This window comes from Haliaeetus albicilla, chromosome 2 (assembly GCF_947461875.1).
Source record: "Haliaeetus albicilla chromosome 2, bHalAlb1.1, whole genome shotgun sequence".
NCBI classification, from domain to species: Eukaryota; Metazoa; Chordata; class Aves; order Accipitriformes; family Accipitridae; genus Haliaeetus; species Haliaeetus albicilla.
This window is the reverse complement of record NC_091484.1, coordinates 18,967,022-18,980,870: the sequence shown is the minus strand read 5'-3', so window position 1 is coordinate 18,980,870 and position 13,849 is coordinate 18,967,022. Positions and strand designations below refer to the sequence as shown.

The following is a 13,849-nucleotide window of genomic DNA, read 5'->3' as shown; positions in this document are numbered from 1 at the left end:
GATACCTCACTGCAGAGATTTTCATGCCCAAAAGGATCTGGGTGGTGCAGCTGGCGATGGCCTCACGTAAGTAGCAGCTGCCCCTTCGGTAGGGTCATGTACAGGTAGGATGGCCACAATGATGTTCATCAAGCTGTGCTCACAGCATGTGCCTGTACAAATCCTCCCTGAAACTGGGGGCATCACCTCTGGGGGTGATGGGAACGTGTCAGGCTGCTGCCCTGGGGCTGGTCTTGGGTTGCCTTGGTGGGGCAGCACCAGGGGATGGAGGGAGGGCAGGATATGTCCCAGCCATGGTGGTCAGTTGTTGCTGAACTCACAGGTTGTCCTGTAATTCCTTCACCTAAGCAGCCGTGAAGTATTTACTCTCTAGGACATTGCTAAAATTGAGGTTTTCCCATGTAAATCCTGCTTGTTGAAGACAAAGTCTGGTTATGAGTGTGTTGAGGTGGGATGCAGTCACTGTCAGAGTGCGGTGCCGCTGTATTGCTCTGAGTCTGATGGCATCAGACCTGACCATGTGTCCTGGGATTGATGCAGCCTGTGGCTGTGCAGGAGGGAGGACAGTACTGAGCTGCGCCAGGCCTCAGCTCCCCTCCAGAGTACCCTGTGCCCCCTGGGCAGGGACTGTCTGGCTGGCGCTGAGCCTCCCCTGCAGCTGCACCCCCTCCAGTAGCTGGGATTTGGATGGGGCTATGGATCCATGCAGCACATTTCGGAAGGTGAGAGAGGGGATGAAAACTGCCAGTACTTTTTTTTTTTTTCTTCTGAAACTCTCTCAGATATTCAGCCCTTAAAAGGAAGAACGACTCTGCTGAAGCCTTTGCTGAGCTTAGGAGGTGCCGCTGTGTCTGGGGCAAAGCAGAGCTTTCGGGAGGCTGTTTAAGGATTGGGGGTTTGTGCTGAGCTCTGACGTGCAAAAAAACTCCTGCCATGGTGGCAGGAGAGATCCAGGGGATGCCATGGCAGCAGCTGGAGCACTGGATGGGTTGTCCAGGCAGATGCTGTAGCCCAAGGAAACTGGCTCACTGCTCTGTTGTGGCCTGGGGCTCAAACTCTACAAGGGATTTTGTCCTCCAGTCATGTAAAAACCCTGGGTTGGCTGGGACAGATACGCAGGAGAGGCTGTCCAGCCACATCTGTGTCCTTGGCCAGCTTGGGGACCCTTACAAAGAGCAGAGGGAAGTGCCTGTAACTTTTTTGACACTGAATGCTTTTTGACATCTTGCATCTTTTACCTTCTGCCCAGGCTGCAGCGGCCACAGCTGGTCTCTAACCGTAATGCAGTCAGACGTGTTCACCCTCACTAACAATTTGGGGACAGAGAGAAGCAAGAGGCCCTTGGCCTTCAAGGGAGCAGCAGGTCCTTTCCCCAGGCACAGCAGCCAGCTCTGCTCTGCGCCTCCAACAGGAGCTGCGGCAAGAGCCTGTGCTTACCCCAGCTGTGCAGGCACAGGCAGAGCTATGCCTGGTCTGCATTGTCAAGATTTTTTTTAATGGGAGTGGATTTCACTTCTCCTTGTGCCCTCAGGTGCAATTTCCTTAGTGTTGGTCTGTGCAATCCCCTGGTGACTGTGCCCACATCTCTGGTACCTGAACTCTTCCTGCTCTGTTAGTGCCCATCCAGCAGGTGCTTTATGCTCTGTCCCAAAGCCATGAAAACACAGATGTTTCCTGCCCCTTGCTCTTCCTTCTGTCACAGAAACCCTGTCCTGTGGAGGAGGGATGGAGGATGATGTGGGGGCAAGCAACACTTCCAAGTCCTTCTGTCTTCCCATCCCCATGGGGTGCTCTCTGCGTGACTCCAAGGCTTACCTGGGAGTGATTACGGGGTCTGGATCAGTATGAGCCTGGTGCTGCCGGTGGGGCTGCGCAAGTCCTCGTGGGCAGTGCTCAGCACAGAGTGAATGATGGAGATCATGAAGGTTGGTGTGGTGGGAGTTTCTGTGGTGCCCTCCCTTCTCCCACTGGAGATAACAGTGCTCTTGAGATGCCTGTGCATCCATCCTGCACAAGGTGCAGGTGCTGGTGTCAGGCTGTAGGAGCTTATGCCTTTGGGGCTCTTCTGGCCTTCATTTTAAGTTGATTATCTTTGTAGTGCATGGCATAGCACTTGGCATGGTGTCTGTCCTCTCTTGGGGAGGATTGCCCTCTACCCTGCCAGGTCCTCTTGTGGAGACCCCAGGAAATCTTAGCTGTGTCCTGAAAGTCCATTTTTTCTTACTTTCACTGTGAGACAAGATCTTGGAGGAATCTGCTGTTAATTTTGGTGCTGCCCTGACCAGCTCCTATGGGATGAGCTGCCCCATTGCTGTCAGTTCTACTCTGGAGCCAGGGTGAATCGGGAGGCTTGCAGCGGCAAGATTGGAGCCAGCAGTGCTGGCACAAGGGCTGACGGAAAGTTTGGGAACAGCTCGGGAAGAAGCAAGAACCAGCAGAGTCTGAGCAACCAAAAGACCACTAAGTTTGTCATCTGACATCTCTATCTTTGGAAATACCAGTTAGCAGAAGGCTTGGGGCTTTGTCTGGTTGGTGGGTTGGTTTTTTTTGTTGGTTTGTGTTTTGTTGGTTTTTTTTAATTAAAAACACCAAAGCAATGAGATGCTTTGCATGATAGGAGAGAGCCTGGAAAAGGTCTTACCTCCAACCCACCCAAGTCATGGTGCTGGACTCTGTTCTCCTCTCTGTAATGTGTTGCTGGGCTGGGCTCTGCTTTCAGAGGGCTGCCCCTGTTCTGCTTTTGCTGGAGCTGAGTATATGTGCTCAGGCTTTGAGCAATTGCAGCCATTTGTTCTATATTTTCACAGTCTGGTCTGTCTCCTGTGAAGCAGAGGTTGGTTTGTTTGCATAATGCTTATTTTCAGAAGCAGGAGAGTTTTAGGAACAGGCTGACATTGTATTTATTTTAGTTTCTCTATAATTTTTGTTAGAAGGATGCATGCGTATTCAAAAGAAGTTCAGATATATGTATAGGAGGGGAAGAGGGTTGTTTTGGTTACTTGCTGCCCGCCCCCCCCCCCCCCCCCCAAGATCTAAATTACAGCTTTTCTGTAGTTGGCTGAGAGAAGGCAGTGAATAAATTGACTGAGTCAGCTGATGGAGCATCTCTGCAAGGAGCTCGTGCTAGAGACCTTTTTGAAGGCCCTCTTCAGCACCAGGATATAGATGAGTTTTACAGCCTTGTCCTGGCTTTGATGTGCAAATCTGAGCAACTTGGAGCCACGTGGGTGTTGCACTTTATTGTTCAGCATTTGCACTGAGCAAAGTTGGTTTTTTGGGTTTTTTTGGTTTTTCTAGGGGACTCTGATAACCCATCCAGTGTGCTGGGGTGCTGTGCTGGCTTTGCCCATTATGCAGAAGGTGAAGGGGCAAGCATGATCCTCTTTTAAAAAAAAAAAAAAGCTATGCTGATGTTGGGGTGCTTGAAGGAGGCTCTGAACTCCCTGTCTATGCAGGACAGATCATTTCAGATGCCCGTCCCTATCATCCCAGCTGCTTGCTGCAGTGAGGAGCCCTGGACTCCATCCATGCGTCCCCACCTCTAGCCGGTGTCACAGTGTGACTGGTCTCTGAGAGTTGTACTTCAATCTCTGTGTGTGTCTGATGGCCAAACTCTTCATTCCTCATCTTCACGGAGGACGACTTCATAGGCACTTAGTCTCAGCATTGATACATCCTTAGTTAGATGACCTCTGATGATGGGATCTGGCTGGTCCTGGGGCCCCACGACCTCCTGGGGCTTCACAGAGGCTTCAGCAGCCCTGGCTTGGAGCCACAGGCAAAGAACTGCAGCTCTTCGTGCAAGGACACAGCAAGGTGACTGCCCTGTGCACGGTGTGGTAGCAACACCTTGTCCCTGCAAGGTGTGGAGATGATGTAAAGGGAAACATCAACACTCAAAGGTCATGTTGGCCTATAGCCTCTCTAGTTCTTCAGCCTCCTGCTGTCCAGGAGGGTCCCTTGCCCTCTGAGCATAGCCATCCTTCTGTGATACTAAATATGAGACAATACACCAGCTGAATTCAGACTCCTGTTTCCTGGAGGAAGAGTTTAATTTCCCAGTTGCTTTTCTTTGTGTTGGTGCCACCTTTGACCATGCTGCAGGCTTCCTTTGAGGGCATTAGTCTTCAGAAATCCCACTTAGTATGGAGTCATGTTTGACCAAGAAGGACTTGGTACTGCCCCAGCTCTCTGCAGAGCTCATCCCGAAGAAGGGAAGTGGGGGAAGGAGGTGGGATCTTGGCTTGGAGCACAGAAGTCCAAAAATTACAGAACATGCAAGTGAAATGGGGGAGCAAGCCATAAGAGCTCTCTTTGCAGCCACGCAGAGGGGTTTGCTCACAGCCTAGTGTGAAGCTCCCTGAGCCAGGGGTTTCCTGTGGCTTTCCTTGGGGCTCCCTCGCCCTTTGCAGGTGAATGCTTCCTTGAGTTGGTGCTGAGCAGTGTGCACAGTTAATGAGTGGAGAGAAGGCTTCATGTGGAGGGCTGAGTGGTTGCATCGCACTGGTCTCAAGCTGGCAGCTCCAGCTGAGAAAACATCTCTCTACTATTCTTGTCTTTGGATGGCCTTGCAAAGAACTTGTGTCCTAGGCTTGGCTGCCCAGGATGCTGCCCACTTGGGTGATGGTGGTAAGAAAACCAGCTCTCCTGTGGAGTAGTGGCTGTTTGACTTCTTGGGGTTTCTCAGCTCTTCCTGCAAGTGACTTTTCTCTTGTATCTGGTCCCTTCCATTTCTAGTCCTTTTCCCTTCTCTTTAGTTAAAACAATTTTATTCTTTCCTGGACCTCAGCCTAACATTTGTATTCTTTGTGAGAAGATGTAATGAGGTGATGCTAGCAGGATGCTCTTTCAGGCCGAAGTACACTTTTAAAAAAAATTATTGTTTTTGTTGTTAATTCCCAGGCTTTGCCAAGCAGGAGTGGCAGCCAGGAGGGACCCAAGCTGTTTTTGGAGGAGCAAAGTTTGCAAATGTCCATCACCTCTGTCCCAGAGGCTGGCAGAACAGAGCGCAGCAGCTTGGCCTCTTACCTGCTCTGTCTGTATAACGCTTCATAGAAAACAAGCTGCTGGCCTATAAGGGCTAAGCCTTCAGGTGGGAACAAACCTGTCTGCCTGTGTGACATGCAATTGTGCACAAAAAGCCCTATGCTTCCTCCTGGTTTTTTGCATGCCTGGTGCACCGTCCCCCCACATGGCACCTCACAGCTTGGGGACCGAGTCCCCTGCCTGCCCCTCCATGGCCCTGCCACCCCTCCAAAATTCAGTGTGCCCGACGCAAGTGCCCTTGTGGTCAGATGGGGCTCAGGTTGCTCAGGGCAAGTGGCTGGAACTGTGGCCTATTTATGACCTATGAGGCGTGGAAAGTATTAGTGTATTTGCTCAGGACACAGAGGAAACTCCTGAAATCTCTCCAACAATGTGGGAGGATGCACACTGGGAATGTGGGTTTGTTTTTGGAATCATGTGGGGATTTTGTTGAAATTCCTCCGTGTTGTGGGCTCTGGTGACCGGATTAGTCCCCCAGTGCTGCCGTGATGCTGGTGGGCTGCATGTCCCCACACTCGGGCTGCGGTGGGGGTTCGGTCTGGGTTTGCAGACTGGGCCTGCAGGGAAGTTCTGTGCCTGGGGATGTTGAGTCCCAAGAGATGAGACAGACTGAAACCACTGCAGTAATCCTGCTGGTGTGACTGTGACTCGGTGCTGCCATGCTGGTGGGAGTGGGCATGTGCTCTATAGCTGCTGCATCACCCAGCACTTGGAGCTGAGAGGGTGGGGAAAAACATTATTCAAACCATTCCCAGGAAACTTCTTTAACCCTGTGAAGGGGGGTTGGAATTAATTTTTTTTGTGTCCAAGTTAAGGCCTTATGTCTCTGCAATCCTGGGTTTATCACATCTTTCCAGAGTTCCTGATGTTATGTTCAAGGCTTGTGTGGCAGCCCTGGACTGGCCCTGCTCCAGGAATGTGCTCCTTGCCTTTCCTTTTCTTTCTTTACTTATAAATGTGTTTATACCAAACTCTTTGGTATTTCAATGTGTTCTGTGCAGATTTTTTTCCCTGGTTAAACTCCACCTTGGTCATCCTCAACCCCTCAATTTTCAGAGGAGCAAAGAGGTCACCAACCCAAGTCATCCATTTACATGTCTTTGCACGCAAAGATAAATGTAAGCTTGTTAAAACGGAAGACTATAGTTAGTAACACACGCTCGGTCATGGCCAAGTGCCATGAGAAGAATTTGTTATTTTCAATAGCTTGCACTTAACAGAAAATAGCTGACCTCTTCTCTCTCCCAAGGAGCAACAGCCCTGGTAGAGCGATTGGTGTTTCAGAGCTTTGCTAATCCAGTTGCTGGCAAAACAGATCAAAACCAGCGTGCTCTTCAACATTGAAAAGGTTGATCACTCAGCTAGGTCTTGCAGGGTTTGGGGTTTTTTTCCCTTGCCAAGCAAATACTCCATAACTACCTCCTGTCTCTCTCCCAAGCTTGTCTGTGTGTGCGTTTCTGTGTTGCTTTCAGAGGAGGGGGTCCTGCCATGCCTGCTTTCATCTTCCAGCGCTTCCAATGCCTGCTTTCTTCCTTCCCTGCCCTTTCCCTCCCCAGGGCAGTGTGCCATGCTCTCCACCTTTGGGTGAAGCCCCCCACCTTCCAGCACTGGCAGCAGCCTCTCCCCACCTGAAGCTGCCAGCGTGCCACCTCGGTCTAAGTCTCCTTTTCAGTTCCCTGTGCTCCTTTTCCTATTGACTGCCTGTCCTTGTTGTGAAGAGTTATGGTGCTCTCAGAGGTCACTGCTCATCTTATGTCCTCTCTGAGCTGTCCCTCGGACCCTCTTTGCCAGTTCCTTGTCCTACCTGCACTACTTTGCTGCTGTCTCCATGGACATGCTCATCTCGTTCTTCTCCCAGCACTGCTGGGCTCTGCTGCTGCCCTTGTTTTCCCCTTTTCATGCCCTGTTTATGGATGACACCACTTTGCAGTTAACAATGCCCTTGATGATGGCAGTGACTTGCTGACTTGTTCCTGTGCCTATGGTTTGACGTTGCAACTGCATGGAAATAACTGGGCTGGCTCTGTGATTCCCACCCTGAGCCATGGCATGGGATGTGTTGCACCTTAAATAGTGGAACTGATGTAGTTTTGACCAAAAAATACCAAACAACAAACCAGATGTTTTCTGGACACAGGGTTTGCCAAGTGGGATCCCCTCACAGGTACATTCTTGGCAGTGCCCTGTCCTGCTCTGGCAATAGTGGGAGCTCAGCAGGAATTGATGCTGTGGGGAAAGGCAGTGTGCTCTGCTCCCAGCTGCTTGTTGGACCAGTATGAATGGTTGTGGGTGGTGATAGCCTGGTCTGGGTGAGCTGATCTGGCTGAAAACAGACCTATGCCACAAAAAAGGTGTCTTTCACCTGGATCAGCTTCTCCAAACAGCATGTCTGAACGTTGGCCTTCCATGAAGCTGCATGGAGGTCAGCATTGCATGGTAGGTGTTGTGGTGGGGAGAATTGCACCTTTTCAGAGGCAGGTTGGGTTTATTTTGGGTTGAAATGACATTGTACCTATCAATTTTGTATTCTTAAAGACCTGAGGAACAGCCTGCTTTTTAGGGGTGCATGCCAGACTGCTCATTATTGAATACACCTCCGGTTTTCCTAGCAGGGAGGTGTGATGTGCAATTAAATGCCCTCCCAGACTTGCCCAGTGGGAGGGGACACACTGACCTTCCCCAGAAAGCTGGGGCAGAGCTTAGGGCTGTGCTGCCCTGCCAGCAAACACCTTCTCTCCTACGACTGTGCCAGCAGGGCTGAGCACCAGGAGCCTGGGCTGCCATTTCAGACACTGCAGGGCTGCCACTGTCAACCCAGACACCTCTGAGAAACCGCAGGCCAGCAGCGGAGGGTGTGCAAGAGGGATGCAATGGGATGTCTTCTCCTGATGCTCCTCTGGGAATGACTCCTGTTGCCGTGCCCTCAGGGGAGCAGCCAGAGACTAGTGTGAGCCCCCAAGGCACTGGGCAGGAGCAGGTTTCAAGGGTGGCCCTGGACCCATCCTCTTCATATGGCTTTTATTAATAACAAAAATAAGTTGGGTTAAATAGGGCATCCTTTCTGCAGCCTCAACTGACACAGGGTGGAGGAGGAGGGTGGCGGGCCAGGACTCGGGGGGGGGGGGGGGGCGGGGGGGGAGGTACGAGGAGGAGCTGGGGGCGTGTGTAGGTTTTCTCTCTGTTTCCAGCTGCACACTCAAGTGTGCTGCCAGGGGCAGGATCACTTTAGTGGCAGCATCTCTCCCGTGTGGGAGGAGACCTTGCTGGGGTTTGCACCCCGTTGTTCTGTTTACCTGGGCTAGCCAAAATGGTTTTGGGTACAGCATTGTGGAGGTGTTGGCTTTGCTGAGCTCCTGTGTTCTCACCCAGGCCAGCTTTTTGGGGTAGGTGGGTCAGTGTTAAAGGCTGACGTGCCATGTGTGAGGACTGCGCAGCCCAATACCTCTGTTGCCACAAAACCATCACGCTGATCTGCCTGAAAACCAACCGTACAGCACTGCCCACGTTGCTGTCTCTCTGGGCCAATGTGGGTGCTGGCAAGGGACCCTGGGGATGGAGGGGCTGCTCTGGGTCTCAGGGGGGTTACAGATCAGCAGCAGGCCGTGCCTGTCCTTTGAGTCACCTTACGCCCAAAGGGCCATCAAGGGTTTTGTCCATCAGCCAAGGGAAGAGGGGAAGAGCTTGCAATGGAGATGGTCTCATCCACCAGTCGCTCCCCACATTTATCTTTTGGGCAAGCAAGTGTGGCTTCAAGCAGGGACTGGGTGGCCCAGAGGTCCCCTCCCGCCCCACAGCATGTGAGCCCTGCAGGCAGGCACTCGCATGGGCAGTCTGCCCACGTTGTCAGGAGCCAGGGGTTTTGTCTCCCGAGGTGTCATTAACAATAGGGTGCAGCTCCCAAAAGGAGCAGATCCTCCCCGTTCTCCAGAGCAAGTTCCCCTGTACATCTCGCCAGGCGCTGGCCGTCCCCAGCCTTGATGTGAGTTATCAGAGCATCAGCAGATAATGCTCACCTGCCCCATACCATTTGTCCTGGGCTGGTGAGTGGCATGAGCTGACATTGGAGCTGGCCTTAGGGGGTGACCTCCCCTTCCCTGTGCCAGGGAGCTGCTGATTTGGCTCAGCCCTGTCTCAGTCTCAAACCCTTCCCCTCATCTTCCCCTGAGCTTGTTAGACTGCTGAATGGCCCCAAGCAATGCTTTGATCTGCAGCAGGGCTGCCTGGCCCAGAGGCAGCAGTTCTGTAGGACTCTCGGACAACCCATTTACCTCAAGCCTTTGGCCCAGACTAACGCAGTTCTCATGTCCCTGCAGCTCAGACTGGGTGGAGATCATCGAGCCCCGCTCCCAGGAGCGGATGTACGTCAACCTGACCACCGGTGAGTGTGGCTGGGAGCCCCCTCCCAACCTGAAGGTGCGCCAGTCGGACCAGAAGCAGTGGTGGGAGCTCTTCGACCAGAACAACAACCGCTTCTACTACTACAATGCTATCACGCAGCAGACGGTGTGGCACCGGCCCCAGGGCTGTGACATCGTGCCCTTGGCGCAGCTCCAGGCCATGAAGTGCAGCTCCCAGCCTGACTGCCAGGGCCAGCAGCACCGGGGCAGCATTGGCAGTGACAGCAGAAGCACCCCCATCCAAATGGCCCTCCTGCAGGAGATGGAGAAGGGCAAGGGGGACTGCGCTGTGGAGAAGAGGAAAGACCCTGGCAGGTGGGGAGAGCTCTAGCCTTCTCTGTTTATATGTAATGGGTGGCTTCAGTTGCCAGGCAGGCACTGGCTGCCTGGAAAATGGGCTGGGAAGCTGTGTTGCCCCAAGAGAGTACAGCGCTGGGGCAAAGTGCTGCCAGGCCAGCGATCACCACCACATACCCTCCTTTTCCCAGGGTACAGCTGTCCGCTTTCACCATTGCGCTACTGCTTTAACATCGCTGGGTTGGGCCAGGCCTCGTTTGTGTGAGGCACCATAAAAACACACATCGAAAGATAATCATCGCTCTAGAGCCCTTTGTGCTAAATAGGAGGAGAGGGGATGGGCAGGAGTGTCACACAGTGATGAGAGCTGTGTCGGACGCTCATGGTGAGGTTTGCTGGGATGGCTGAGCTGCCGTGCAAGGGGTTTGGCTGCTGCAGAGTGCAGGTGAGCCCGGCTGCTCTGGCTGATTCCCTCCTCACTCGCTCGGTTGCTTGCATGTGCTCGCAGCTTTGGCCAGGGTGGGAGGTGGAGCTGCAGGGACAGAGCTCCTGGGCACAGTTATCTGCTCACATGAAGGCTGAAATGAAAGAACGATAATAGGATGCTATTTTGTTTGGCTAAGAGATTTTCTTACACTCAAACCAGTCTGACAACAATCGGTTTGGGTTTTTTTTTAATTGAAACTTTGCCAACTTCAGCTGCACAAAAGCATCCCCTCCCCAGTCTCTGTGGGGACGGCCCCTCCACCTGGGGCACTGGCTGGGGCTGCCCTGCCTCCCTCCTGCCTTGCCTGGGCATCATCCTGCCCTGGAGAATGTGGTACCAACAGCTGGGGAGGCCGTGCAGTGAGCGGAGTTGAGTCACACTGGGAAGTGACTCACCCAAAGGCTAGAGCAGAGCTTGAGTGAGCCTGGCACTCCTGCCATCCATGCCAGTGTTCCTTGTCCCCACTTCTAGGCAATGCAGCAAGCCAGGCTTCTCTAACAGCTTGGTTCTTTGATTGAGGTTGCCTCTCTGTGTGCCTGGTGCTGGCAGGGAAAGAAGAAAAAAGCCAGGATGATAAAAACCATGTAGGATGGTGATTTTGGAAAATATATGCTCTAGAGCTCCTTAAACTGAGGTTTATGCCTTGTCTGCTGCCCCCTGCAAGATGCTCTGGTATTCGCTTCTGATCTGCATGACTGGGAGACACTGGTGATGCACATAAAGTGCACCAGAAAGAGCCCAGAGCTTTGCTGATGCCTGCAATGCTTCCACTGCCTCCTGCCCCATGAGCACCCCCTCTGAGCTTCAAACCCATCCAGAGGATGATCTCTGCCCTGCTGGGAGAAACCTGAACAGTGAGAAATACCTTAAGCTGAACCCCAGTAGCTCCCACTTCCCTGTGGTTCTGCCCTGGTGACCACAGGTGAGCCACAGGCATGTGGGATTTGCCATGAGCTGAGCGGCTTCCCCTCCTTATCCCTCTGCAGCCCAGCACTCTGGGGCAGCTGGGACGGGTACTGACAAACTACGTGTTACCAGAAGAGCAAGTGCAAGAGCCTTGCACAGGATATAAAATAGTCTGAGCTCCGCGGGGTCCAAAATATATCTGTCTCAGGCTCTCAGGAGGGGAATGTGGCCTCCTCTGCCTCAGTCTGGGGAATGGCTGTGCCTTGAAGGATAAGCAATGCTAGCTCTGGCCCATCCCTCAGCTCTGTGGCCCTCTCGACAGGGAGGACCCCATGCAGGCCCCCTTGTATAGGAGGAAAGGGAGCAATGCAATGTGGGCAGGGGTTTGCTTCACCTTTCCTTGCCAGCTAGGCTGGTGCCAGGCAGCATCTCAGGCATCACTGCCACTTCTCCTGCAAGGAAGGAAAATGGGAAGGGGTTCTTCCTCGCTCCATCCCAAACCCAGGTTTTTGTAGCAACCTTGGGGCACTTTGAGCCTGCAAAAAAACTCCATTGAGGGGCAAGTGCTAGAAAACGTGTGAGTGGCAGCTTGCTTGGGAGCTAACAGGCTGCTTGGACATGTGGCTCTTCCAGAGCCTCACACCAGTAAGCTGACAGTATTGGCCTGTGGAAGCTGCTTTCTTGGAAGCAGGAGACTGAGTACTGTTGCCCTGCACATCCATCACATGCTGTCACTGCTGTTTGTGAGGGGGGGTTGCATGTCTGGTTATGGCACGGAGAACAATTTCCCTACCCAAGTCTGACACCTGAGGAGAGATTTCTTGCCTTTTGCTAGCTCATAAAATGGTAAGCAAAGAGCTGAGCCCAAAGCAAGTGTTCCCAGGTGGTATCTAATGCCCTTGCTGGGATGTCTGGTCTAGTAACAGCAAAAGCAAACCAAGGTTGTCAGCTCTGTAGTCTGTGTTGTTCTCCAAAGACAAACATAAGTGTGTCCTCTTCCTTCCCTTGGCAGGGATATAGCTGTATAAACAGAGGGTGAATACACCAAGTGCTGCTGGTAGCATTTGGCATTTTCATAGGTACCTGCGTCCAAGATGGTTTCGCTTTTGTCTCTAACGACAGCACAAAAGATTTGGTTTTCTTCCCTTCCTGTTTGTCATCCCATGATAGATGGAGAGGCCAGAAGAGACCAGCATAGTCCCCAACAGGGGCCTCCTGCAAGCACATGCCACAGAGCTGGGGGAAGGGATTTTGTCCTTTTTTCAGTAATACTTTGTGGTTAAGGTTTTTTTTTTTTTCTTTTAGCAGGCTGGTTTTTCCCACCCCTCCTCTCTTGTGCCTTCTATCAGCACTGCTAAATCTGCTGTGCCAGCTGCCATGTCTCGGAGCTGCCAAACCCTCTGTTTGCTGCTCTGGACAGCCTCAGGTGGAGCAGAGATGCTCCTTGGACAGGCGAGGGCTGCACCACCACCACTACTTGCTGCCCATTCCCTCTCTCTACACACTGATCCCATCCTCTCACTTGCTGCCCCACTGCTTGCTGCTGCTCTACCAGCTCTCTAAAACACACCAGCTCAGAGCAGCCTTCTCTAGACACTGGCCCGTGGCTTCCCCGGGCAGCATGGGGAGGTTGACCCTCCTGGGGAAATGGTAGCTGCTTGCTGAGGGGGAGACACTGCTGCGATCACCGGAGCCTCCTGGGGAAGCTGTTCTGCCTGTGCACGTGCTCTTGCTCCTGTGTCGGTTTTCAGCTGCACTTCCCAGGGCTGCCCAGCCCAGTGCCAGCTCTGATGCTCCCTTGCCGGAGCAAGGACAGCGGGCAGCACTTGCCTTGCAGCTCCAAATGCCTCCCGAGCACTTGGGATCCTAGTAGGAAGGAAGATGGACTCTCCAGGGAAGATGGGGGCCAAATGATCCTTTCAGACACTGGAAAGCTCTGCAAAGGATGGACGTGTTCCCTTGGGGACCATGAGACCAGTCTGGGCCTGAAAGCAGCCTGTAGCATTTTGGAAGTCAGTGTCTTGTGAGCTGCTGCAGCTGCACTGGCTTTTGCTGGAGCTCCTTGGGCCTCATAGGTGAGAAAGGGGTGGTCATGGTGGAGGGCCAAAACCTAGAGAGGACAGTCTTGCTGGGAGTGGAGCCTGTGTGCTGGTCTGCAGTATTTGGGCACACCATCAGTCAGGGCTGTGAGTGGGCTCTGCTGTCCCCAGCCCTGCTGTCCGTGCAGGCCAGCCCTTTTCCTCCTCTTCTCATGGTTCTCCCAGGGTCAGGGACTTGTTTTGGAGTGGGGTTTCCAAGGTTCCCCTTGTGATAACAATGGATCTCAAAGTCCTCCAGGTAGAAATCCACCATCCCTAGGAACATCCTGTCCCCGAGAACAGGAGAGGCATGGGCCCCTTCTGCGTGGGGAGCAGGTTGTGCTGCCTGTCCCCTCCTTGCCCACCTTCCCCATGGCTCAGCATCCTGGGCTGGGAGGGAGAAGGGGCTTGGTCTTACCATTCCAGGAAGGTGTGCTGGAAGGGGAGTTAGAAGGGATGCATGATGTGAAGCCCATGAAGTTGGCTATGAGGGTACCTCTGCCTCTTCCAAGTCTGGTTTGCCTCGTCACAGGCTTAGTTGCTCAATGCCCAGTGTAAGTAATGCCAATATTAAGTTCTTTATAATCGGGTAAGAAACACCATCAGGACTCCTAATACAGGCTTGTTTCCTTCTTATG

General features: G+C 52.8%; 1 protein-coding gene across 2 annotated transcripts in view; it reads left to right on the top strand.

Annotated features, from left to right (window-relative positions):
* LOC104324238 (rho GTPase-activating protein 39) overlaps positions 1-13,849 on the top strand; it is a 56,286-nt gene that overhangs the window by 17,590 nt on the left and 24,847 nt on the right. Inside the window, exon 2 of one of the 2 annotated variants that reach the window (XM_069808685.1) lies at positions 9,360-9,758. In XM_069808685.1, coding sequence (XP_069664786.1) covers positions 9,360-9,758 — 399 coding nt within the window. Of the gene's footprint in view, positions 1-9,342; positions 9,759-13,849 lie in introns of both variants that reach the window. The other variant, XM_069808692.1, reaches the window with a different exon arrangement.